This window comes from Bos taurus, chromosome 8 (genome assembly GCF_002263795.3).
Source record: "Bos taurus isolate L1 Dominette 01449 registration number 42190680 breed Hereford chromosome 8, ARS-UCD2.0, whole genome shotgun sequence".
Classification (NCBI taxonomy): Eukaryota; Metazoa; Chordata; class Mammalia; order Artiodactyla; family Bovidae; genus Bos; species Bos taurus.
The window spans coordinates 46,380,249-46,407,228 of record NC_037335.1 but is presented as its reverse complement, the minus strand read 5'-3'; the positions used below and the strand labels follow the sequence as shown (position 1 = coordinate 46,407,228).

The following is a 26,980-nucleotide window of genomic DNA, read 5'->3' as shown; positions in this document are numbered from 1 at the left end:
AGTCGTGTCCGACTCTTTGCGACCCCATGGACCGCAGCATGCCAGGCCTCCCAGTCCATCACCAACTGCCGGAGTCCACCCAAACTCATGTCCATTGAGTCGGTGATGCCATCCAACCATCTCATCCTGTGTCGTTCCCTTCTCCTCCTGCCTTCAGTCTTTCCCAGCATCAGAGTCTTTTCCAATGAGTCACTTCTTTGCATCAAGTGGCCAAAGTATTGGAATTTCAGCTTCAACATCAGTCCTTCCAATGAACACTCAGGACTGATGTCCTTTAGGATGGACTGGTTGGATCTCCTTGTAGTCCAAGGGACTCTCAAGAGTCTTCTCCAACACCACAGTTCAAAAGCATTGATTCTTCAGTGCTCAGCTTTCTTTATAGTCCAACTCTCACATCCATACATGACTACTGGAAAAACCATAGCCTTGACTAGACAGACCTTTGTTGGCAACGTAATGTCTCTGCTTTTGAATATGCTATCTAGGTTGGTCATAACTTTCCTTCCAAGGAGTAAGCGTCTTTTAATTTCATGGCTGCAATCACCATCTTCAGTGATTTTGGAGCCCCAAAAAATAGTCTGTCACTGTTTTCACTCTTTCCCCATCTACTTGCCATGAAGTGATGGGACTGGATGCCATGATCTTCGTTTTCTGAATGTTGAGCTTTAAGCCAACTTTTTCACTCTCTTCTTTCAGTTTCATCAGGAGGCTCTTTAGTTCTTTTTCACTTTCTGCCATAAGGGTGGTGTCATCTGCAAATCTGAGGTTACTGATAATTTCTCCTGGCAATCTTGATTCCAGTTTGTGCTTCTTCCAGCCCAGCGTTTCTCATGATGTACTCTGCATATAAGTTAAATAAACAGGGTGACAGTATACAGCCTTGACGTACTCCTTTTCCTATTTGGAACCAGTCTGTTGTTCCATGTCCAGTTCTAACTGTTGCTTCCTGACCTGCATATAGGTTTCTCAAGAGGCAGGTAAGTTGGTCTGGTATTCCTATCTCTTTCAGAATTTTCCACAGTTTATTGTGCTCCACACAGTCAAAGGCTTTGGCATTGTCAATAAAGCAGGAATAGATGAATATCTTTTTATGCCATTAAGTATTTTTCTAGGTGAGAAGAAGGCTCAAGAGGGAGAGCGTATATGTATACTTAATGGCTAATTCACACTGATGTATAGCAGAGACTAACACAACATTGTAAAGCAATTATCCTCCAATTTAAAATAAATAATAAAAAATATTTTTCTGTAACATGGTTTAAGTAACTATATAGCATTCCATCAAACAGATGTACTATAATTTATCTAAATACTTCTCTTTTGTTGGGCTCTGTATGACTGGAAGTTAGCATGAACCAGACAGATGCTGGCAGGTTATACAAGCTTGTGCATCCTAAGTCTCTAAGACTTATCTGACTCCTTGCAGAACAATTGACCGTAGCCCACCAGACTTCCCTGTCCATGGGATTTCCCATGCAAGCATACTGGAGTGAGTTGACATTTCCTCCTTCAAGGGATCTTCCCAACCCAGGGATCAAACCGTCTGTTACAGTGGCAGGCAGATTCAAGCCCAGTGCTTCCTAATATTCTTCAAAAATTTCATACACTCATAAAGGTATAGACATGTATTTATTAACCAACCACAATTGGTTTCTTTAAGTGCACTGGTGAAAACTGTTGAAAAGGGTAGTGTTAAAAAGTAAAAGGAGGTCTTTAGAAATGGAATATCAATTAACCAGAATCTGATGCTAATGAATGAGTAAGCCAAAATGGTTAATCCTACACATCCATGATTTAAAGTGCAGTCATGAGTTGAATTCATTGTGCCATCCTTGCTAGCTAATAGACATGACAAAGCAATTGTATTTAACTTTTTATTGACCAAGGAATAAGTGAGCAGGGGGCATTTTAATGATGGCTTTCCAATTCTGCAGAAGCTTTAAAACTGACACAAACAAAAAGCTGGCAGACAGGGTAGGGTCAAGGATTATAAATATATTTCACCTCACCATCAGAATGCCATCTTTGTTTCTTAGCTTCACTCCAAGCCCTGAATAATGATGCCACAGTAGCAGGAAGGTGGGGGCAAGAGCCATGGAGTGGGACTCCACTGAGCCATCTCTGACTGAGATAGTTTTCTCTGCCAGTTCTAACAAGAACCCTCACAGGTTAACAGGAATACTCTCCTCTGGTTTATATACCAAGTGAGAGGGAATATTCCTTTTGCTTTTGGTAAATTCATAAAGTAGAAGAGTGAACCCTCAAGGCTCAGGGAGGGAGGGAAGTCAGATGCTAAAACCTAAGTCCTTGACTCCCAGGAGCAACCCTATAAACACACACACACACACACACACACACACTTTCTCTCTCTCTCTCTCTCTCTCTCTGATCAACTTAGTGAAGGAACTGATCTGGAGGACTAAAGATAATGATCACCTTTCTCACAGAGAGCTAAAACCCCAGACAAATTCTGCTAGAGGTAAAAATATCTTATCTCTGGAGTTCTTAATTTTTAAAAATTGGTTTCTAACATCATACTAAAGTTGAAAACAATCGAAATATCTGCTGCTTCTTGGTGTAGCTACATTAGTATTGGAATGGACTGTAGTAATATCTAACACTAACGGCATGTACCATATACAAATTGCTGCTCTAAGCGCTTTTTCATAACTCATTTTTATATTCTGGATCAATGTCTCAACAGATTTGTGTCTTTCTCAAATTTTAATTTCTTGAATACAAAATCCAACTGAAAGATTCAAGAAATTGTTAGGAATTAATGTAAGATTTCAAGTGTTCTTTGTGATATGTTATGATAGGAAGCCTAGAGCTAAATGGGCCTTCATTTCTTTGGAGAATATTAACGGGGAAAACAATATTAAATTACTCCAGAAGGAATTTATCCTCAATTTCAAATCTAGAGGGAGAATAAGCATTCTCCCTCAGACCTAGTTACTTCCTATAGAAAAGAAAGTTGGTAATTGTCAGCACTGCTCTAAATCTGTTGATATCAGCTTCATAAATTATAAAATAAGTGAGTTTTTTGGTATTAGGAACTGAGAGTGACATTTCATCTCATTATCTCCACAAGCTGGGATGCTGAACTCTCCCATAAGCTTGTTGGTTTTAAGTTCAACTATTTTTAAGTTCAAAAACAAACTCATAGGAAAAAAAATCAGATTTGTGGTTACCAAATCTGATTTTGGTAATCTCAGAGGCAGAGGGTGGGGAGAGGGGAAAATTAGATGAAGGTGATCAAAAGGTATAAACTTCTGGTTGTAAGAATAATAAGTACTAGGGATGTAACATAAAACTTGATAAATATAAGTAAAACTGCTGTGTGTTACATATGAAAGTTTTTAAGAGAAATCCTGAGTTCTCATCACAAGGAAAAATATTTTCATTCTTTTAAATTTTATATTTATATGAGATGATGGATGTTCACTAAACTTATTGTGATAATCATTTCATGATGTATGTAGGTCAATCATTATGCTGTACACCTTAAGCTTAGTGCTATATGTTAATTATATCTTAATAAAACTGGAAAGAAAAAAAAGGAATTAACGCTGAACAACTGGCATAATTTAACTGTCTTTTTAAATCTATTTAAAAAGTTACATGTGAAATACATGAATACATTCTACTCGTAAAAATTAGAATACAGATAAAATTGTGTGCATTCGACATTTTTTTCTTCAATCTTGTTGGTGCACTCCTTATCTTCCAAAGTTAACTACTCTTATACTTGTTCAGTGTGTAATGTCTTTTAAGGCTGTTTCAATATTTACGTGCATTTTATCTACAGAAAATATGTAATCATATTTTGAGTGTGAAGCATTATGTAAATGCACTATTGTATAAACGATGTATTACATGCATACATGTATAATAATTACATGCATAATGTATTAACATAAAAATATGGTATGAATAGTCATGCAACTTCTTTTTTTGTTCAAAAATATATTTTTGTGATGTATCCATGTTGACAGATATATTGATAAGTCTGGCTCCCTTTTACCTGCTATAGAGTTTTTGTATGAAAATATCACACTTTATCTACTACTCTAGGAGATCAGCCCTAGGTGTTCTTTGGAAGGAATGATGCTAAAGCTGAAACTCCAGTACTTTGGCCACCTCATGCGAAGAGTTGACTCATTGGAAAAGACTCTGATGCTGGGAGGGATTGGGGGCAGGAAGAAAAGGGGACAACAGAGGATGAGATGGCTGGATGGCATCACCGACTCGATGGACATGAGTTTGAGTGAACTCCAGGAGTTGGTGATGGACAGGGAGGCCTGGCGTGCTGCGATTCATGGGGTCGCAAAGAGTTGGACATGACTGAGTGACTAAACTGAACTAAATGATTTGACAAGTAGATTGCTTCCAATTTTTCATTTTTACAAACACTACTCAGGGAATATTCTCAGACTTGTCTTTATGTATATGTACTAACATTTCTCTAGGATAGGTATCAAGAATTATAACTGCTAGATCATGTACCACAGTCATTACTTTCCTTCAGTTTCTTGAAATTGTTGCTTATGGCCAATTTCTTAGTAACTGTGATTATTTGAAACTTATGTCTAAAAACAAAATTTCTCTCTTCCGCCCACCCCCCTTTCCAGCATTGGTTTTGACTCAATGATTTCTCTCTCCCCCTCCCCTACCTACACACACACAGACCCCTCTCTTCTATATAATGCCCTTTTTTTCTCCCACCAGGTCCAGGTTCTATGGGGCCTGAAACTTATATAAGTTTTTAAGCCCTCTCTGAAAAAAAAAAAAAAAAGTATTACAAATACAAAATGAGAAGAGTGATTATTACTTCAGAATGAAAAAATAAATCACAGCCTCAGCACCACTGACCATTGACAGTTTGGGTAAGGTAAAGTTGTTTGCTGGCGGAAAAGGAGGCAGCTGTCCTGTGTATTGCAGGAGAGTCAGCAGCATTGTCAGCCTCTACTCACTAGATGCCAGTAACACCACCCCAGTTTTGATAACCAAAAAGTTCTCCAGACTTTGACAAATGTCTCCTAAAGGATAAAAGTGCCCCCAGTTGAGAGCCACTGCTCTAACCCACTTCTTTAGAGAATAGAAAAAGAAGAAAGATTTTTTCATTCAACTCCGCTTATGAGTCTAACCTTGTCTAAATCCCCTAATTTCTAAGGAAATTAAAGATAATTCTCTGTCAGTCTTACTCATGAACATATTTGCATACATGTAGCAGTGTTTAAAAAAGTAAATATGTCATTACCTAAATGAGCTTATTACAGAATTTGAGGGTGATTAACTATTGTCAAATCAAATCAGTTAATATGATTCTTCATATTAAAAGATTGCAGGAGAGAGACTGAAGCAGGAAAAATAATTATTTTCAACACACATCGATGGTTAAAGTTTCTAGGAAACCATGAGTAGAAAAAAACTTCATTTAACCAATAAAAGGCAATACCAGAAACCTTCAGCTAATTCGTATTCAATGATGAAATGTTTAGAAATATCTTCAAGTTCTGGAAAGATGATACTATCACTACTTCTTTTGAGCACTATATTGGATGTCTTAGCCTGTCAGATAAGTTATGAAAATAAAGCAAATAGAGTTGAAAAGGAAAAACAAAATTGGCCTTTTAAAGAGATCTGACAAAATAGCAAACAAAAATTGTGGTAGGCAGAGCAATGGCTCCCCAAAGATGCCCACATCCTAATCCCTGGAGTTTGTGAATATAATACCTCCCGTGGTAAAAGGGAATTTGCAGACGTGATTGCAGATCTTGAAATGGGGTGATTACATTGAACCATCCAGGTAGGCCCAATATAATCACAAAGGTCCTTATAAGAGGAGGGAGGCAGAGGAGAAATGATAATGAAAGCAGATGTTAGAGTGATGACACAGCTGGAAGGGGGCCGTGACATCTTGGGTATCTAATTCTGCTGTTTGTTGACATCTGATTTGTGCTTCTAGTGAATGTTTCACTAAATGTTTTGTGCTTTTGTATTGTGAGCCCTTCCATGTGGTTAATATGTAGGAAACGTGTACAGCCTGGGTTGAGTGTGTGGCCTTCCAAAGAGTCTTTATATTTGTTTCTACCAGGTGCCCCAACTGGCCAGTGACATATTTTTAAGTTAAACTTTTAGTGCATGGATATCTAGACCATGAAATTTTGATAAGCCAAAGAGAATCCTTATATCCTTCATGAATCAACATATGTATTTGTACTAAACTAAATGCCTTTATTGAGAATTTATTTAGTTCAGCAATATTTGTTGAATATGATAGGCAGAGTGGGTACATAACTAAATATGCAACCATCTTGAGGAGATGGATATAAAAGCAAGAATTTAGGTTTAGCATGATAAATCTTGTGAGGGGTATGAATACAGGTAAGCAGCACAGAAGAAGCATTTACAAAGGCTGGAGTAGGAAGAGCAAAGTGGAAGGCATTGCCCACATGCTGATTAAAATGAACCTTGAATTGCAAATAATAAAAAAAAAGATGAAAAATGACAAGAGCATATGGTTGCTTTATCCTTAAGATGGCACTATAAACTCACAATTCCTTTGTAGAGAAAGGCTATATAAAAACAACTGTGATTTATCCAAAAATCTCAGTCAACCCTTATAAACTAGAAATGCTTTTGTGTGTCAGATACTAAGGACTCATATGTATCACCTTCATTTAAATTAATCTTTACAGCACCCTTACGAAGTAGAGATGAGTATTTTGCTGCCCCGTTTTGCAGACTAGGAATAGGAGTCAGAGATGGTAGAAGTGACTTGCTTTCAGTCACAAATCCTGTAAGTGGCAAAGCCAGGATTTAAACTGAGACAGCCTGAATCTGGAAACCGTGCACTTAATCATTGTATTTCATCTCTTTATAGTAATCCACGTGTTGAAAATACCATAATATTAGAATGGTCAGTTACAAAAATTCTCCCCACTCCCCTGTTCTGGTTAAATCACACTGGAGAACACGTTCCTTGCGTGAAAAGTCAAAGAGCCCATGCCTTAGCCCCCAGAGTGACAGAAGACATCCAGACACCAGAACACTGTTCGTGTTGGTTCTCTCTGCTCTGCCCAGACTGAAGCTGGAGGCTTGGCTTGCCCTCCCTCTCAAATGCCCTTCCTAAGCACTCCCTGGGAATATGGTTTCTCCAATTTGGCGCTCTGCTTATGGTAACAGGTTTAGATCTCTATTTTCCTTGCTGACATGTGAGGACTTTTGTGATCTCCATGCTTAGTATAATACCTGGAGCATAGATTTCTTAATAAATCTTTGTTAAACATTTTCTTTTTCTTCATTTAACCAGACCTTGCATCAGAGCCCTATTTTCCTTAGACTGTCCTTTGCTCCCTTCTAAATAATTTCCAACACAAACAGCAAATTATAGGAGAAAAGGCAATCTGTGTGAAAAAGTAGTTTCCATCTGAAGCACTTGTGTGTTTAGGTGAGAACTGGAATAAATGCTAACACTGGGTTTAACTGGTTAAGCAGTAATTATTAGCTAGTATACCTTTCTCAGGGGCATTTCTAAACCTGAGAAAACTATACTGTGCTTACAATACTTTGCAAATTTTCATCCAGGTGAAATATAGTTAAAATAAAGGCCAAGGGCAACCTGGAAAAGGAAGAGTGGCATCCAATCAGTGAAATATGCAAAGGGGGCATAAGTGAGAGAGGATAAGTAAATCCGCTCACCTTCCATCTCCTCTCTTCTCTTTTATGAACTTCAAGTTGTTTTTCAGCAACAAAAGGTAATAATTACTTCCTTTCTTTCTGCCCTAAGTCAATAATTAGCCCCAAACCCCTACCCCATCTACTTCCCACCCCTACTGTTAGGGAAGCACCCTGATTGAAACCGGCCCCCCTGGCCAGGCACCATAGTAACTATTTGCATGAGTTGTTTTATGACAGGAGGTCCTGGTAAGGAACAGGGGACTAATAAGCCTCCACCAACCAGAAGAGTTCGGGAAAGGTCAAAAGGAGACACCACCTGTCTGACCACCTCCCAGAATCCTTCTCTCTGGCATCCATCTTGGCTGAACAAGGCATGCACCACCAGGAAGGACTCTGAGTCAGAATGATTGGCTAAAGACAACCTGGAAACTAATCCCATCACCATAAAACCTGCAAGCCATGTGACAGAGCTGTTCTCCTGGATTCCCTTACCCTACTGCTCTCCACCCGGGTGCCCTTTCCCAATAAAATCTCTTGCTTTGTCAGCAGATGTGTCTCCTTGGACAATTCATTTCCGAGTGTTAGACAAGAGCCCAGTTTCGGGCCCTGGAAGGGGTCCCCTTTCCTGCAACACTATCACCATCAGCCACCCAGCCCCCCACCTTTCCAAAGCTTTTGTCCCAAGTAGTATTTCTGGTTTGGCAATTTCCAGCTGCTGCTAAGTCGCTTCAGTCGTGTCCGTGTCTGACTCTTAGCGACCCCATGGACTGTAGCCTACCAGGTTCCTCCGTCCATGGGATTTTCCAGGCAAAAGTACTGGAGTGGGGTGCCAGGCAACTTCCAGGGTAGCCAATAAATCCTCCTGCCTGTGGGAAACTTGGAACCTTAGGTATTGGGAATGGAGTTGGTAGGGGAGCTGGGAGGTTCAGGAGGCAGTCTTGTGAGGATTAGAACACAGGTTTGGCAGTGTTGAAAGAAAATTCAACCAAGTTGACTGTAATGATATACGGGCTTTACTGAACAATTCATGAATTGGGCAGCATCCCAACTAGTGAGCAGAGAAGAGTTCCAAGGATTTCTACAAAATGGAAGGCTTTTATAGACCGGAGGGGAAAGGGAAAAGGAGAGAGTGGATTACTTCATCTTCCTTTTAGGGATGAGAAGGGCCTATGTGGCTGATTACCTCACTGCTGCTGACCAGAAAATTCCAGACTGATCTGTTAAGACTGCAATCCTAGGGGAGATTATAACTGCAGTTAGGTTAGCTATTAAGTCTTGGTCGGCTGATGTGGGACTTAGTACAAGTAACTACATTTTGGGCCTGTCATTTCTTTTTTAAAGAATAGTGAAACCAAGGTTCAAAGCCAAGCCCTACACTATTGCTGAACGTGAACACATTTATTTTCCTACGTACAAAATGTAACAACCATCACTAGCTCTACCTTATGGATTGTTATAGGTTTAAATGAGCAAATTCATGTAAAGCTCTTTGAACAATGTCTGATAATAATAAATATTCGATACATATTAGCAATGATTATTACCACATGTGCATGGGCAGTTGCTCAGTTGTGTCTGACTTTTTGCAACGCCATGGACTGTAGTCTGCCAGGCTCCTCTGTCCACGGAATTTCCCAGGCAAGAAAATTGGAGTGGGTTGCCATTTCCTTCTCCAGGGGATCTTCCCGACCCAGAAATCAAACCCTCATCTCCTGTGTCTCCTGTGCTAGCAGGCAGATTTTTTACCACCGCTTCACCTGGGAAGCTGATTATTACCATGGGTTTATGTAGTCTGTAAGCAGAGTCTGGTGAATGACTTCATTCATTTATGGAATCATTGTCTTCACAGAGTTTACATTCTAATAAGATACAATTTTGGAGAAAATTGAGGTCGCTTATGTGAAATGAAACACTTTTTAAAAATTAATTATGGTATCTATGCTTGCAGTGCTTATGCCACTAACAGAAAGGATTAAGAAGCATTTAATTGTAGCAGAGTAGAGATTCAAATTAGAATCAGCAGTTATACAGTGAAGATATTCATTCAAAAAAATATATTGGGACTTCCCTGGCAGTCTGGTGGTTAAGACTTTGTGCTGATCCCTCATCAGGGAACCACCCACGTGTTACTCAGCCAAAGAATAAAAATAGAAATTTAAAAACAGAGAGAAAAATATGTTGAAGAAGGTTAATTGCTAGTGAGAGATTTTCAAATTATTTTTTATTAGGTAATTATAATTTCATAATAGCTGTTTGGATATATAAACATGTCTATATAATTTTCTAAACATGTAAATAAAAGATAGTCATTTACTACATCTGTTTGAATTCATATAACTCAAAACATTACCAAAACATTTATTTTAAAAATCAGTAAAATTGTTTAACACACTAGAAAAATTTAGGGGTGTGTGCATAAACATTTTCAAGCTTGCTTTACAAAAAAAAAGAGTGCAATTTCTATCCAAGTGTTCAGAATGACTTTCAAAAATGGAAAAAAGAAGGTAGCACTGCTTTGTAATACAGCATTAATTAATACTTATCCTGGAACACTGATGAAAGATCCTTTGTTATCACATATGGTAAACATATTTAAAAATTAACACTCCATTTCTATGAATAAAACATAGAAAAAAGACTTTATTTTCTTAGAATAACTTGTTACCATGAAAAACTGCATTCATTCTGCAGATATTACTGGCATCACACATTATTACTTTAAAAATATTTATGACACTTGAACTTCAAAAGGAAACCCACAAGACCTATTCTCCTCCCAGTACATTCACTGAATGCAGATTTAAGTGAGCACATCTCATTTGATTGTGCCCTTTATTTGTATACTTTAAAATGACGACAATATAGTACATTTGTATTTTTAACTGGTTAAGATGTATGATCTAGGTAAAACCAGCAGCCTGTACTTCTAGTAACAGTTGTCATACGCAAAAAGAAAAAAAAAAAGCCCTGAGTCGGTATTTTTTGCAAAAGTAATGAAAAAGAGTGCTCTGAAGTCATTTTATAACTTATGAAATGGTTAAGACTGTCCAGTATTATTTTGTTTTCATTTTGATTGAAGAGAGGTATGGCTTTTGTTTAGTTAATCCGATTCAGATCATTGCTTAATACTCAATTTCATTTAAGTCCTCAGAATATCCTGATGATTGCTGACTTTTATCTTCCATTTCTGTCAGGAAAGACAAATAGACAATAATAGTTTTCTCTATTTTTAATGTAGAAAATACTGAATTTGCATTCTTATGATTTGAAACTATTGCAAATTCTCTTTTCAGTCAAACTTAAATAATTTGGAAAACTATTGTTACCTGCACAGGATCCTGCTTGAAATTTAATATCATCAATGGCAATATCACTTCTTACTGACATTCCCCGAATGGCTTCAATAATTATCTGAAAAATAATGAAATATGAATTTAGAAATAGAGTCATTCTGCTAAAATAATGCTTGTCAGAGGCAGATCTAGGCTGTGTGGGTTTGGAAGCTTAGATTGTTCTCAGGGGCCCACTTTCAGGAAAAGAATACAAAATCACCAATTCAAATTTAGGTACAAAAGGGAATACTTATTTAGAATGTAAAGAAATTCACAACAAATTACTGGAGCCTTGGAAATTCAAGTTCCTTTCTTCGGAGACCTCTTTAGGCAACTTCCAGGAATGTCCACCAAGAAATGCCTCTAGGTGGTGACCTGTTTTCCCTGGCTACCTAGAATATTCAACTCCTGTCACTCACAGGCCCTGTGAAAGTAAAGGGCCCAGAAGCTTAAGCTTCCATAGTCTCTCCCTAAATCTACCTTTATACTAGTTCTAGGTGGGAGAATTAAAACAACAGATGAGACCCAAGTATGAACAGCACTGTATAATAGTTAAATTTACCAAAAAGACAATGGTTCACTGATCATGTTAAATACTATAACATCCAAGACACAGCCCAAGAAAAAGAGGAAACCAGTTTCATGACTTTAGATCCTAGAAGAAAATAACTGATCAAATATTCAGGTTCTAGGGAAAATATATTATCAGCTCTAAAACCACTCTAATAATAGCTAATAAACCATGGAATACTCCAGGGAGGCTTGTGGGTAATGAAAATTATCCAGAAGACACACTTGCTCTACTAATTTTATCAGCAAATTACTCCCCATTGGACTAGTTCATGATTTAAATTAAATAAACAATATAAAGTGGATAATTAATAAGCATATGAAACTATCTTGAATTTAATGACTCAAAGAAGCTTTAACAACAGAAACATGACAAGATAACATTAATAGAAGTTCTAAAGATATAACCCTAAACAAGAATTCAAATAAATGGTAAGAAGAGGAAAAAGTGTCCTAATACATCTAGATAGAAGTATATATGAATGTAGTTAATAAGTATTTTGGTTTTCTGGACAGCAATGAAATCTGTTTTTTGACCAACCTCCAACTCTGCAATGGAAGTACAACAGAGAAACCACCTGATGGAATTATATTCTGAATAGTCTGTGATTGGGCCAAAACCTTGATTTCATACAACTCTCTCCTTTGAATTTCCTAAATATTTGAGTGATAACCATTTTATAGCATTATGATTTCCCCTTTGTATTATTCCCCTATTTCTATTTGTAAAAATCCTATTAAATAATTGTGGTTATTTTAGAATTAGATAAAAATGTAACTTTCTCTTTCAGTTTAAATGTATTTTATTTTCAAATGGTTACTAAGTCATTGTGCATGCATGCTAAGTTGCTTCAGTCATGTCTGACTCTGTGCAACCCTATGGACTGTAGCCTGCCAGGCTCCTCTGTCCATTGGATTCTCCAGGCAAGAATACTGGAGTGTGTTGCATGCCTTCTTCAGGGAATCTTCCCAACCCAGGAATCAAACCGGCATCTCTATGGCGGGGTTCTTTACCACTAGTGCCACCTGGGAAGCTCAAGCCATTAGGACATAAATACTTACAGTTTTGACTCAACTAACTTGATAAAGGGAACATTAGCTATCTTTTGGTCCTGGGGTACCAGGAAAAAATTATTGAGATTAAGGGCACCATGAGCAAGAAAATCTGAAGACCTGGTCTTAGTTCAGTACCCAGCACATAATAATTCCTACTAAATGTCAGGCAGTATAATGAACAATATGAATGACAGAAATATTTCACTGAGCTGAGAATTTGTCTAACACTCTCTTTCAATGTCATCAAAGGATAAGAAATCAGGAGGAAAACACCTGAGAGCAGAGGAGGAAAGGTAAGCAAGGAATTCAAAGGAAATAAAATCATTCTGTGTTTTTAATCAACAGTGAGTCAGGTTCTGCTTAGCACTTTAATAAATCCTTTAGGAAAGGGCATGATTACAATTTTGCTACTTCATACATTTTTTTCTACAAAGAAAATCTGACGACTGGAATATCATCCAGAGGCCACCCACATACTTCTCCTATATTGGGGGTCTACAGCCTCCAAGCGGCAGACTAGTACCTCCTGTTATTTTTTTTAAATTCATTTAATTGGAGGCTCATTACCTCCTGTCATTTTTTTTTAATTGGAGGCTCATTACTTTACAATATTGTAGTGGTTTTTGCCATACATTGACATGAATCAGCCGTAGGTGTACATGTGTTCCCCATCCTGAACCTCCCTCCCACCTCCCTCCCCACTCCATCCCTCAGGGTCATCCCAGTGCACCAGCCCTGAGCACCCTGTCTCATGCATTGAACCTGGACTGGCGGTCTGTTTCACATATGATAATATACATGTTTCAATGCTGGCAGATCAGTGGTGGCATTAGATTAGAAATAAAGTGCACAATAAATGTGCTTGAATCATCCCAAAATTATCCCCTGCCCCACTATCTGTGAAAAAAAAATTTCTTCCATAAAACTGGTCCCTGGTATCAAAAAGGTTGGGGACTGCTGCCCTACAGGATAAATCACAAATGGCAGCAGTACCACAGTATTCTAAAAATCAGTACCTGCCCACTCTCTGGTGATGTACAGATTGACTTGACTTCTCTAGTTCTCTGCATTTTCCTGATCGCCTGGCTCATAGCCCACTGTTCATTCGACATACCCACTTTGGATGTCTCATAAGATCAAAAACTGTGTGTGTTAAAAACAAAAGTAACTGTTAATTTGCCTCCTGCATAAGCTGCCCTCCTTCTTCCAGGTCTGCTCCACCTAAGATCTTCCTCATCTCGATAAACAGCAACTCCATTCTAGCAGTTGCTCAGGTCAAAACTTTGGAGTCATCCTGGCTCCTCTCTTTCTCTCAAACCCCACTTTCCACAAGGAAGGAAGTCCTGTGGGCTTTCTGACAACATCTCATCTCTGCTGCACAGCCCCGCCCACCACTTCTGTTCCTTGGTCCATTGCAGTAGCTCTCAAAGTCTCCTCACCCACCAGCCCCACCACCATAGTCTATGTAGTAAGTAGCTCCAGGCAGTAGCTAGAATGATCATTTAAAAGTATAAATCAGAACATATTACCTTAAAAGCCTCTAATGGTTTCTTATTGCTCTTGAAATAAATTTCAAACTGTACCATGTCATCCAAGGCCTTTTATGAGTATTTCCTGATACTTCTTTGACCTCATTACCTGATCAGCTCGACTTATTCTTTTTCATAGCACTTACTATCACTTGATGTTACATTATATATTTTTGTTTCACATTTTCTACCTCTCCCCCTCCAACTAGAATGCAAACTTAAAAAGTGTAAAAACTGTATGCTATGTTCATTGCAGTATCCTCAGCACTTAAAAAGAGTAAATGGTCAATAAACACTGAAAAGAGATATTTTGGCCTGAGCTCCTATAGTAGCTCACTCTGATAACTGATATAGCTATTGAGAATAACAGGTCTACCATGGTTATAAAGACCAGAATGATTTGGGAAAGAATACATTTTTAGAAACAATTATCTTTTTTATAGTTTGGTACTTTAAAATTTATAAAACCCTTTCACAAACATAATCTCATTTGATTGTCACTTTAGTGATGTCAGCATGGCAGGTATTATTACCCCATTTTGAAAATGTATTAACAGGCTCCCCTGGTGGCTCAGATGGTAAAGAATGTGCCTGCAATGCAAGAGACCAGTGTTTAATCCCTGGGATGGGAAGATACCCTGGAGAAGGGAATGCCTACCACTCCAGTATTCTTGCCTGGAGAATTCCATGGAGAGAGGAGCCTGGCAGGCTGCAGTCCAAGGGGTTGCAAAGAGTTGGACATGAATGAGCAACTAACACAAACAGTCTCAGGGAGACTGATGTTTCTCCAAGATCACCCAGTGCTTGTGACGTCCAGGGCAATGAGTATATCTTGGGACTTCTATGGCAGGAGGGAGTGTAAAACAGGGACTTAGGGATGCAAACAATGGAACCAGTTTAGACTGAGTTCTCACTCTGCCACTTACCAGCTGGACATTTAGTTTTCCCCATCTTTAAAGAAGAGCTACAAGATCAACTGGAAGAACTTCTGCACAGCTCTTAGCGCTGTGAGTACTTAGCACAGAGAAGATGACCATTTGCACATGGGTGTCTCTGTGTTTTATTAGACACTAGGATGTTTGGGAAAAACTAGTTCATCCTGGTCTCCAGATAGTCATTTGGGATTCTTGAGGGAATCACAAAACCAAGAAGAACATTTCTTATGGCAGATTATCTGTTCCATTCTAAGCCTAAAGGAATGATCTGGAATCTTTTTTCCCAATTGGGAGCCAAAAATCTCTCAGGTCATTCTTTACCCTTTGAGCTTAAATATTCCAAGATGCCACCCCAGGTGCCTCACTACTTTGTGCTCAAAAAAATTTCAGACAACAAGTCACCTGGCAAGTCTAGTATATGCAAGGACCTATACCCAGGGCTCAGATGCTGTGAGGTCACCTGTTCCACAGATCTCAAATCCTAGAGCTCTTGTGCATCAGCACCATTTGGGGGTTTTAGAAAACATCAAGGCTCAGGCTCTGCCTGAGAGACTCAGATTTGTTCCATCTGTGACACAGATTCTCCATCTTTAGAATGCTCCAGAATCACCACAATTCTTGTTAAGACAGATTGCAGGGCCCTAAGCCCCAGAGTTTCTAGTTCAGTAGTTCCAAGGCAGGGCCTGGGAGTGTGCATTGCAGGTGAGTTTCATTTTAGATGAATACACATTTCAGGTGTTGCTGCTGGTGTCAGGACCACACCTTGAGAACCTTTGAATAGTGTGAGTGCCCTGATAACCTAAAAAAATTAATCCATCAACCCTGAATGATGATCAGTGGTATAAGGAAGTTTATGAGTGATCCATTTTCTTTCTGTAAGCAGACATTAAATCACTATCAAAATTATTCCTGGGGCTATATGTTTTCCTTTACTAAATGTTTAGATAGTTTTATCCACACCAAGATAACGGGCCATCCTTGAATAATGGTGCATCTTCCATCTGTCATTTGTTCTTAGCAACAGCAACCTAGATGGCACTGTAACATGGCCATTCCTATTTAGATCTGTAGAAAATCAATTTTGGTTGAGGTGTGGCATAAAATAATGTCTTTATTTTGGATACTTCTTCCTAGGAAGACTTGCTTAAACCAAGCAGGCGGAGGTTAACATTAAGGGGTGCTCTGGTCAAGAACCAAGGATGAGGAGGAAGTAGGGCTTTTAGCTGAAGGTCACTCCTGGAATTCTATACAGCAATTTCAGGAATAGTCAAGGGTCTAATGTTATCTGCCCAGAACTTTCTGGAGCTTTGATTTATGGTAGGCAGGTAAAGGCTTCCTTGCTAGTTCAGCGGTAAAGAATCTGTCTGCCAATGCAGGAGACACGGGTTCCATTCCTGAGTTGGGAAGATCCCCTGGAGAATGAATGGCAACCCACTCCAGATTCTTGTCTGGAAAATCCCTTGGACAGAGGAACCTGGCAGGCTACAGGCCATGGGGGTCACAAAAGAGTCAAACATGACTTAGTGACTAAAGAAAAACAATAGGCAGGTAAAGTCATAGGCTTTTAGGAGGCTGCTGCTGATTTCTAGGCGAATTGGCTGCTTGATCTCACCCACTGGGATTGAAAAGGCTCCTTCTTATTGCTGCTCAGATTCCATTATAATTGGGATCCTGCAGGAAGGAAGTCTTCTACTGCCTGTGAGCAGACTCAAGGGAGGCCCAGGACATAGGATTAAGATTCAGTTTCTTCTGCATCAGTGCAGACAGAGGCTTAAAAATTTACTCTGGATCATGTACTCTGTTAAACAGAAGCTTACAACAGCAGCCCTTGCATATGGCTAATGATGAGTGAAAGATGCAGCTGCAACAACTAATTAGGTAATAACAGGTTTAGAAAAAAGAGAAGCTCTGTTTTAGAGGTTTTCAGGACACAGAATATAACTGACACTCAAAATGTACCAAGATGAAAATAGCTACAGTTTCACTATTGAATTACAAAAATTACTCTATGTATAAATATCCAAAAGCTTTCTCTTTCTAATTTCCCTTTCATTGCTTAGGTTCAATCAATATAGACTAATTATGTTTGCTCTTAAACAAGTACTGCCTCTATCTTTGACCCTGAAAAAGAACAAAACATTCTTGATGGTAGCAAGAAAAAGAAAGAGCATCAGAAGCGTACAGGAACATTTCCCATCATTTGATTCTTGTCTCTCTTGGCTTACCTGGTGCTGCCTCTCACAGCTATATTCAATCAGTGCCCGTAGCCAGGAGATGCTCTGTTCACCTCTTCTTCTCCACAAGAGAGACTCTTCACTGTCGCCTTCCTTTTTCAAATAAACATTCAGGAGGCCAGTACCTGCTCCATACATGTGGTAGAAAAAGGTCAAGCAGTGTTTCCCAGTGACTCCTCGTAGAGGCCTGGACAAGAGTCGTGCTTTTTGTCCATATACCAAGTGGGAAGCCTCGATGTACATGTAGTAGCCTTGAGAGCAATGCAACATCAGGTATTATTAAAAAGGACACACCATATTCTCTTCTAACGTACATATATATGCAGATTATTTTCCATTATAGATTATTACAATATATTAAATACTGTTTCCTGTGTTATACAGTAAATCCCTGTTGCTTATCTATTCTATGTATAGCAGTTTGTATCTGTTAACCCCATACTCCGAATTTATTCTGCCACTCATTTCTCTTCTGAGTACTGTTCTTGGAGACAAATTAGAGTCAATGAATGACTTGACTACAGTACTGATAAAGGAGCTTATAATTTTGGAGAATGTGTATAATCCAAGAAAGATTAAATATGCTACAAGATTTTGACCATCAAAATAAGTGTTTTCATGTAATACTTTATAATTCAGTTTAATATACAGGAGGTAATTAATATACTAGTATTGTGCCACTGAGGTGGTAATTAACATGAGAATTTATCCTACTAATCCATGGACACTATTTTGACATTCCATCGTTGGTTTAGGGGAATGGTCACTAGATGAGGTTCAAGTCTTGGTTCTAATAGTTATTGTCTGTGTGACTGTGATCTAATGGATTATCCAGTCTGAACCTATTTGTTGTTGTTCAGTTGCTAGGTTGTATCTGACTCTTTACAACCCCATGAACTGCAGCATTCCAGGCTTCCCTGTTCTTCACTATCTCCCTGAGTTTAAAAATAACTCTGTGCTACAGAGTTGTGAGAATTAAATAAAATGTGTGACATATGTCCACATGTAATATGTATTCAAATATGTTTTCCGCCCTGCTTTCCAGAGATTTTTCTGTGACACTTCTTGAAAATATAATTGTACAATATTTCAGTTCAGTTCAGTTGCTCTTTGCAACCCATGGGCTGTAGCACATCAGGCTTCCCTGTCCTTCACCAACTCCCAGAGCTTGCTCAAACTCATGTCTATCAAGTAGGTGATGCCATTCAACCACCTCATCCTCTGTCATCTCCTTCTCCTCCTGCCTTCAATCTTTCTCAGGATCAGGGTCTTTTCCAATGAGTCAGTTCTTTGCATCAAGTGGCCAAAGAATTGGAGCTTCAGCTTCAACATCAGTCCTTCCAATGAATATTCAGGATTGACTGGTTGGATCTCCTTGCAGTCCAAGGGACTCTCAAGAGTCTTCTCCAACACTATAGTTCAAAACCATCAATTCTTCGGCACTCAGCTTTCTTTACAGTCCAACTCTCATATCCATACATGACTACTGGAAAAACCAGAGCTTTGACTAAACGGACCTTTGTTGGCAAAGTAATGTCTGCGCTTTTCAATATGTTGTCTAGGTTTGTCATAGCTTTTCTTCCAAGGAGTAAGCATCTTTTAATTTCATGGCTGCAGTCACCATCTGCAGTGATTTTGGAGCCCCCCAAAATAAAGTCTGACACTGTTTCCACTGTTTCCCCATCTATTTGCCATGAAGTGATGGGATCATATGCTATGATCTTCGTTTTCTGAATGTTGAGCTTTAAGCCAACTTTTTCACTCTCCTCTTTCACTTTCATCAAGAGGCTTTTTAGTTCCTCTTCACTTTCTGCCATAAGTGTGGTGTCACATGCGTATCTGAGGTTATTGATATTTCTCCCAGCAATCTTGATTCCAGACTGTGCTTCATCTAGCCCGGCATTTTGCATGATGTCCTCTGCATATAAGTTAAATTAGCAGGGTGACAATATATACCCTTGACGTACTCCTTTCCCGATTTGGAACCAGTCTATTGTTCCATGTCCAGTTTTAACTGTTGCTTCTTGACCTGCATACAGATTTCTCAGGAGGCAGGTAAGGTGGTCTGGTAGTCCCATCTCTTTCAGAATTTTCCACAGTTTACTGTGATCCACACAGTCTACAACATTTAATATAATTATTTGTGACATTTAACATATTTATATCTTGTACTTCATACATCATACACTATGTACTGTATGTTAATTATATAACACTTTACATTTCCATTTTCCTTTCCTAATTTTAGTTTTGTTTTTTTTTTTAATTTGCTTGTTTTAGGCAGAAGCAGGATTAATCTGCATGTAAATAATGCAGTGGTGTGTTGGAACCTGTTTCCACTGGCTCCAACAGTCAATTATGTGACTTCTGTTGTTAGGTCCAAATGGCTTCACTCTGGTAGTTTGAAATGGTCTACAATGGAAGTATTCATACTACAGAAATGGGACATAACTACAAGTCAGGCCCCCACCATAAAAAATAGAGGTGGTTGGTGTTAAATAATTACCATGGAGCCACTAAAATAAGCAATATAATAATAGCAATTTCCAGAATAATACACCCATAATATAATTCTATGTATCTGTGGCTCATTTTTTAAAGAAGCCGTGAACTCTATATAAGTAGTTCTTAACCCTTCCTCATTTGATGAAAAGCTTATATCTTTTCAATGTGAAAAAATATGCACAAGTTTTTATATCCAATTGCATCATCTTCTTTGGCAATATTGATTTTTTTACATACATGATGTAAAAATTTTTACATAGTGTTATCCCTCTATTATTTCACACGGAAATTAATGGCTGCACTGAGGGAAAAAGACTTCCCAAATATTGCACACAAATGAAATGGCTTCTAGAGCGTCTTTAAAGTTTCAAGTCTAGTCAGTGAAGTCTATTCATTTCTCAAAAGGCAATGCTTGGGACACCCCAACCAGAATTGATCAGAGGCTCCATCCTTGCTCCTTCAAGGCATTCCTCCTTTTCCTTTCCCTCATTTCCACAGATCTGAGAATCCAACGGGCCATTATAAGGGTGGGAGAAAAAGTCCTGCTCCATTTGGTCTTATCAAATCTTGCGCGCCGTGCAAGCCCTCCCTCAGCGTTTCACTCAGTAAAGTTACCACCCTGCAAAACTGGGCGATCAGTCACGGGCTTTGTCAACCAGTCATCCGCATGATCTACTGTAAACTTCTGGGATGCTGTCGTGTGTCTGCTGTGCTCACCAACGACATCCTCATTACTGAAACCAAGGGTCAGTCTTCAGTTCTTGTCGTCCTTGTCATTAGTAGCACTGGACACAGTAGATCACTCCTGCCTCCTAGAAGGACTTTCTTATTTTGGTTTGCAGGACGCTGACCTCTCCTGGTTTTTCTCCCACTTCACTGGTCACTCCTTTGCTAGTTCACCCTTTCTTCTCTGACCTCTTGATCTTGGAGTGCTCCAAGACCCAGTGTTTGAATCTCTCCATTCTCGCTCACTTCTTTGGTGATCTCATCTTATTTCATGGCTTGAAATACTATACGTGCTGTTATATCTCAAATTTTAATTTCCAACCTCTTTCCTAAAATCCAGGCTTGTTATTGAAAGTAATGTCCTCTTATTGTCAAGTAGGTATCTCAAACTGAACATGGTCAAAACTATACTCCTAACAGCCTCACTCTAAAGCTTACCCCACCCTTTTTAGTTGTCCAGGCCCCAAACCTGGCCATTCTTTATATCCTTTCACTCTTCACATCCAGATGGTCAGGAATTTCTGTTGGTTTTACCTTCAGAATATGTCTAGAATCCAATCACTTCTCTCCTTACCACCTCCACTGCTACCTCCCAATTTGAGCCAGTATTATTTCTGACTTGGATTAATCCAACACCTCCCAACAAGTCTGCCTGCTTTTACCCTAGTTCTCTGCAATCTAATCTAAACATAGCATCCATTGTAAACTTTCTAAAGCAATAGCTAAATTTTACCATTCCTCTGTTCAAAACCCTCCACTAGCTTAGCATTTCACTCCGAGTAAGAGCTGAAAGCTTGACAACATATAAGGCTCTCTATAACTCCTGCTCATTCTCTTACCTGATTCCTACCACCTTTCTCCTCACTCACTCTGAGTCTCGAGGATACACTTGAGTTCTATACCATTCCTAGAATGTAGTAAGTTTGCTACCACCCCAGGCCCTTTGCATGTGCTAATCTCTGCCTACAGTGGCTTTTCTTTCATATAATCTCACATCTCACTCTCTCACCTCTAAGTCTTTGCCCAGATATTACCTTTTCTATTAGGCCTATTCTGACTACACTGTTTCAAATAGCAATCGCCCCTCCTCTGGTACTCCTTTTTCTCTATACCCTAATTTATTATTTTCCATCCCATTTAATTGCCTCTTGCTGCTGCTGCTGCTGCTGCTGCTGCTAAGTCACTTCAGTCGTGTCCGACTCTGTGCGACCCCATAGATGGCAGCCCACCAGGCTTCCCCATCCCTGGGATTCTCCAGGCAAGAACACTGGAGTGGGTTGCCATTCCCCTCTCTGAATTGCCTCTTAACATACTATATAACATTCCTATTTTTATATTTGTCTGTCTCCTTTCTCTAGAACACTCAAAGGCAGAGATGTTTCCTTGTTTACTGCTATGCCCCCAGGTCCTAGAGCAGTGTCTGGAACATAGCAGATGCTCAATAAATATTTGTTGAATGAACAAAAATCACAGACCAGTCTGACCATTTCCAGAGCACATGGCTCTACCAAGGTTACTCCAGTTGTGTGAAGATCTTGGCAACGAGACATGTACTTGACTAGGATGCTCCAAAGCAAAATAGGAACAAGTCCAAGTTTTGATAAAGTCACATTTTAAAGAAAATGTTCTCAACCTAGTTACATACTGTCTGACTTTTTTTTTTTTTTTTAGCCAAACACACATTCTTTAACTTCATTACCTTCATTCTTTCACTGGCAAGAAAATTGCTACACAAGAAGCACTGGGGTTTTTATACTTTCAGCAATGAAAGAAAATCTTATTGTTCTTTTCTTTAATACTAGGAGTTGGTGATGGACAGGGAGGCCTGGTGTGTTGCGGTTCATGGGGTCGCAAAGAGTCGGACACAACTGAGCAACTGAACTGAACTGAACTGAACTGAAGCTACTGGATGTAAACAAATACTGATACACAAAACCCTAACAGAAGGGTGTATTTAATTTAATCCCATGGAAAATAAAGTCAAAACATAAACATTGTTTTTCACCTACTATGCACAACCGTGTTCTGTACTATCCTATATGTAAACTAGTATAGCACAATGAACTGAAACCCTACCTTAATGCATGTTTAAACTGAAAAATATTTCCTCCAAAAATAATTCTTAAGGAAATAAGAAGAAAGTCAAAGAAAAATAACTTTGGTACCTGCCTTTGGGACTCTCAAAAGGTCCACTTGAATCCCAAGAAAAGGACCTTAGCTAAAGACGAAACACTTAATGGGATGGGGAGGATAGGGGACAGGGAGGTTCCTCTGATAGACGCTGTCACTAGGAAGCTGGAAAGAAAAGACTGTTGCGGGCCTACAACAGGAAGTCTTTTCAGAATGGAAAGAAAGCAATGGGTCCATTATAAGTGAGAGATGACGCAAGAAGTATCTTCCACCTAGTGGTCATAGCATGTAATCCCAGTGACGACATACGCTGTGTGCTGTGCTTAGTCGCTCAGTCATGTCTGACTCTTTGTGACCCCATGACTGTAGCCCACCAGACTCCTCTGTCCATGGGGATTCTCCAGGGAAGAATACTGGAGTGGGTTGCTATTTCCTTCTCCAGGGGATCTTTTCAACACAGGGATCGAACCCAGGTCTCCCGCATCACAGGTGTATTCTTTACTGTCTAAGCTACCAGGGAAGCCCAAGTCCTGGGCAAAATCATCTGAGGTCCTGCTAGAGGGGTAAACCTCCAGGATTATCCAACTGAATTCTTCCTTGTGTGAGTACAGTGCACTAATCAGTCAGCCTCAACTGGGTGATGCATTACTCTGGTAATGCTTTCCTTTCATGAGTCTCTGGGTCTTGGGTATAAGGCTGAAGCCATTACCTAAGGTTTCTAGTTCCAGATCACTGTGTAGTACCATGAAATATGTAAGGAAAGCTCCTAAACTGTTTGACATGTGTAACTGCTGCTTTTGGAAGAGACGGGGAACAGCCAGGGGAACATTAGTATAATTACACCTTTCTGGGGCACAGGCACTAGTCTACTTTTCTTGAGTTTTGACCTTTTTCTTGAGTTTTGACCTTTCTAAAACTCCTTCAGGATGTAATTTCTGTTTTAAGCCCATACATATATCCCTTAAGGCAATACTGATTTAGACTAACTTATATGCAGAGTACATCATGAGAAACGCTGGACTGGAAGAAACACAAGCTGGAATCAAGATTGCCGGGAGAAATATCAATAACCTCAGATATGCAGATGACACCACCCTTATGGCAGAAAGTGAAGAGGAACTAAAGAGCCTCTTGATGAAAGTGAAAGAGGACAGTGAAGAAGTTGGCTTAAAGCTCAACGTTCAGAAAACTAAGATCATGGCATCTGGTCCCACCACTTCATGGGAAATAGATGGGGAAACAGTGTCAGACTTTATTTTTTTGGGCTCCAAAATCACTGCAGATGGTGACTGCAGCCATGAAATTAAAAGACGCTTACTCCTTGGAAGGAAAGTTATGACCAACCTAGATAGCATATTCAAAAGCAGAGACATTACTTTGCCAACAGAGGTCCATCTAGTCAAGGCTATGGTTTTTCCTGTGGTCATGTATGGATATGAGAGTTGGACTGTGAAGAAGGTTGAGTGCTGAAGAATTGATGCTTTTGAACTGTGGTGTTGGAGAAGACTCTTGAGAGTCCCTTGGACTGCAAGGAGATCCAACCAGTCCATTCTGAAGGAGATCAGCCCTGGGATTTCTTTGGAGGGAATGATTCTGAAGCTGAAACTCCAGTACTTTGGCCACCTCATGTGAAGAGTTGACTCACTGGAAAAGACTCTGATGCTGGGAGGGATTGGGGGCAGGAGGAGAAGGGGACGCCAGAGGATGAGATGGCTGCATGGCATCACTGACTCAATGGACGTGAGTCTGGGTGAACTCCGGGAGTTGGTGATAGACAGGGAGGCCTGGTGTGCTGCGATTCACGGGGTCACGAAAAGTCGGACACGACTGAGCGACCAATATCTATACCTAAAAATAATTGTCACATATTTGTCAACTGATCAGAAGCTGTCTGATGCCCAGACCAAGTATTACTCTTGATTCCAAACATGTTTTTCTTCTTGACTTGCATGTGACATTTCCTTTCCCCAGAAAAGATCAGAGCTTCATGGAGAGACAGTCGGCCTCACATGTGTTTGGAAAGCAGAGAAAAGCCCTGTGTGTTGACAAGCTTTGCCACATTCCAACTCCAAACGCTGTCTGTCTCAGCAAACAAAAGCTCTCTGGATGGGAGCCAGGAGCCCCAGCGATAAAACCTCAGACTGGCTCAAGTGTCCCTGCACAAGAAGGATTCCAGTCTATGGAAGGTATTATTAACTGGAGAAGACAAATTACTTTCTTTCTGTGGATCACTGCTTCACATTCAGGATAGGGGTTCCAGTGGGTCTACTGGGAGATCAGGGTCCCATCTGTTCTTTGTTCAGCAACTGTGATGTGTTGAGACACAGCATATTCGTAATTGGGAGCAGTGAAGCAGCTGTTCTCTAGTCTTGCGGCCCTCTCGCACCAGGGCTGGGAAGGAGTGGGAGGCCATGTGGAATGAACAGCTAGCTGCTTCATTAAGCTGGAAGACGAGTCTTAACAATCAGGGGGAAAAGATATCAATATTTTGGGAAGAACAACTGCTAAATATGTCTGTCTCTAAAATTATTGTTCTTTATTATATCTTTTAAATGATTTTTAAAGCGTGTCATAAATGAGTGGTTATTAACTTACTGGGGGCAGAGTTTCAACTTGGGAAAACTTTTAACAGTTCTGGGGTGGTGATGGTTACAAAAAAGGTATATGTACTGAATACCATTGAATTATGTACGTAAAAATGACTAAAATGGTAAATTTTATGTTATGTATATTTTACCACTATTTTTAAAAAAGCTTGTCATAGAAGTCTTCTCTTGGGTAAGTAGGGTCCAACAATACCAGAAATTAGTGTGATAAGATAAATTATGAAAAAAACTGAGGAGACTGGAGATTTTAATATTCTAGAGCTAATTGCCCTTATAGTTTCAGACTAGTTGAGTAGCATTGTTACATGTCTGGATATCAGCTACCGAAATTCTTAAAAGACAAGGACTTGAATGAGACTGTTATTAAATTTCAGCTATTAATATATAGCCAACACATTAAATATATAGTTTTGATTTTCTTTTGTGTCAACAGCACAGTTTATAAGTAAATGTCATTATTTGGTATTTTAATGTATCACTCATATTTCTACTACACAAGAAGGTTCATATAAGACTCCTACCTTTATTTAGCAGTGTGTTGGAGAGAATTTAATTCCAGAAGTACAGAAGATGTATTGAAACACTGAACAGTAACACAGAAGAAATTGATGGTGTCTCTTTATTTGGAAATTATTATTTTTTTTTAGTGATGAATAGCTACTTTTCTAGGACGTAGCTGTGGGAAAGAGATAGGGAAAACTGGATGACTTTTAATCTGTTCACTGGTGGACTCAGTGAGCTAGGAAATGTTACAGTTGAAGGCATTTTCTCACTAAACTGGAGAGTTATCTGTTGATTTGTTTATTCTACTATCTTTTGGTCACAAAACCCATGTAAACTCCAGGACAACTACAACAATTATTTAAGAAGAATTCTGACAGCATGGCATCACATTAATAATATGATATTATTATATAAATATAATCATATATTAAAATTGTCATAACCAATAGAACCCTTAGAACTTTGTTAAGATTTGTCTTTACTGTCTTGTAAAAGAAATAGCATCAGTGTCAAGGAACTTTCTGATTCTGCCAGGACAGAGCCATTCAAATAGATGGTGACAAGAAATGGATAAACAGGTCCTGCAGAGTCCATTTCAGCTCGATGCAAGTCAAGATTTATGTCACAAGTGCTTTTATTATTTTATCAAACAGGGAGCCAAGCGGTCGGGCTAGAATATTGTCTTTGTCGTTGTTCTAGTAGAATGACATGTTCTAGTAGATGACTGACAAACGTTGGAAATGTTTCCCCAACTTTAGCCACACAAATACCACTAAGTATATATTACTTATCCACATAGTACCTGTACTATTATTCTTCTGATATATTTCTTTAAATAGATTTCATTTTTTACTCCTTAAATCCATTATTCAAATAGGAAAGTGCATATTAACATGAAAACAGAAAACAAGCTATAGATTTGTGAAATAATGGTGTTGCTGTACTGATTATATTTTTTGCTTTCTTTTTTTTTAGAGGTAGTCTAGTTTTCAGAGTTTTTTTTAAATTAATCTTTATAACATCTTCTTTATTTTATTTTATTTTTATTTTTTTTTTACTTTACAATATTGTATTGGTCTTGCCATACATTTGCTTTTATATGAATAGTACTATCAAATTAAAAATATTCATCCACTTAACCCTTAAATTACCCAGTGGTACTTTGGAAGA

At 39.0% G+C, this 26,980-nt stretch overlaps 1 protein-coding gene across 1 annotated transcript in view; it reads right to left on the bottom strand.

Annotated features, from left to right (window-relative positions):
• Positions 1-9,885: 9,885 nt before the first annotated feature.
• Positions 9,886-26,980, bottom strand: part of MAMDC2 (MAM domain containing 2) — a 163,206-nt gene continuing 146,111 nt past the window's right edge. The window contains exons 12-14 of the mRNA XM_002689639.7: positions 17,331-17,590; positions 11,010-11,094; positions 9,886-10,870 (exon numbers count right to left, since the gene is read on the bottom strand). Of these exons, the coding sequence (XP_002689685.1) occupies positions 10,806-10,870; positions 11,010-11,094; positions 17,331-17,590 (410 nt within the window). The 3' untranslated portion in view covers positions 9,886-10,805. The remainder of the gene's footprint in view (positions 10,871-11,009; positions 11,095-17,330; positions 17,591-26,980) is intronic.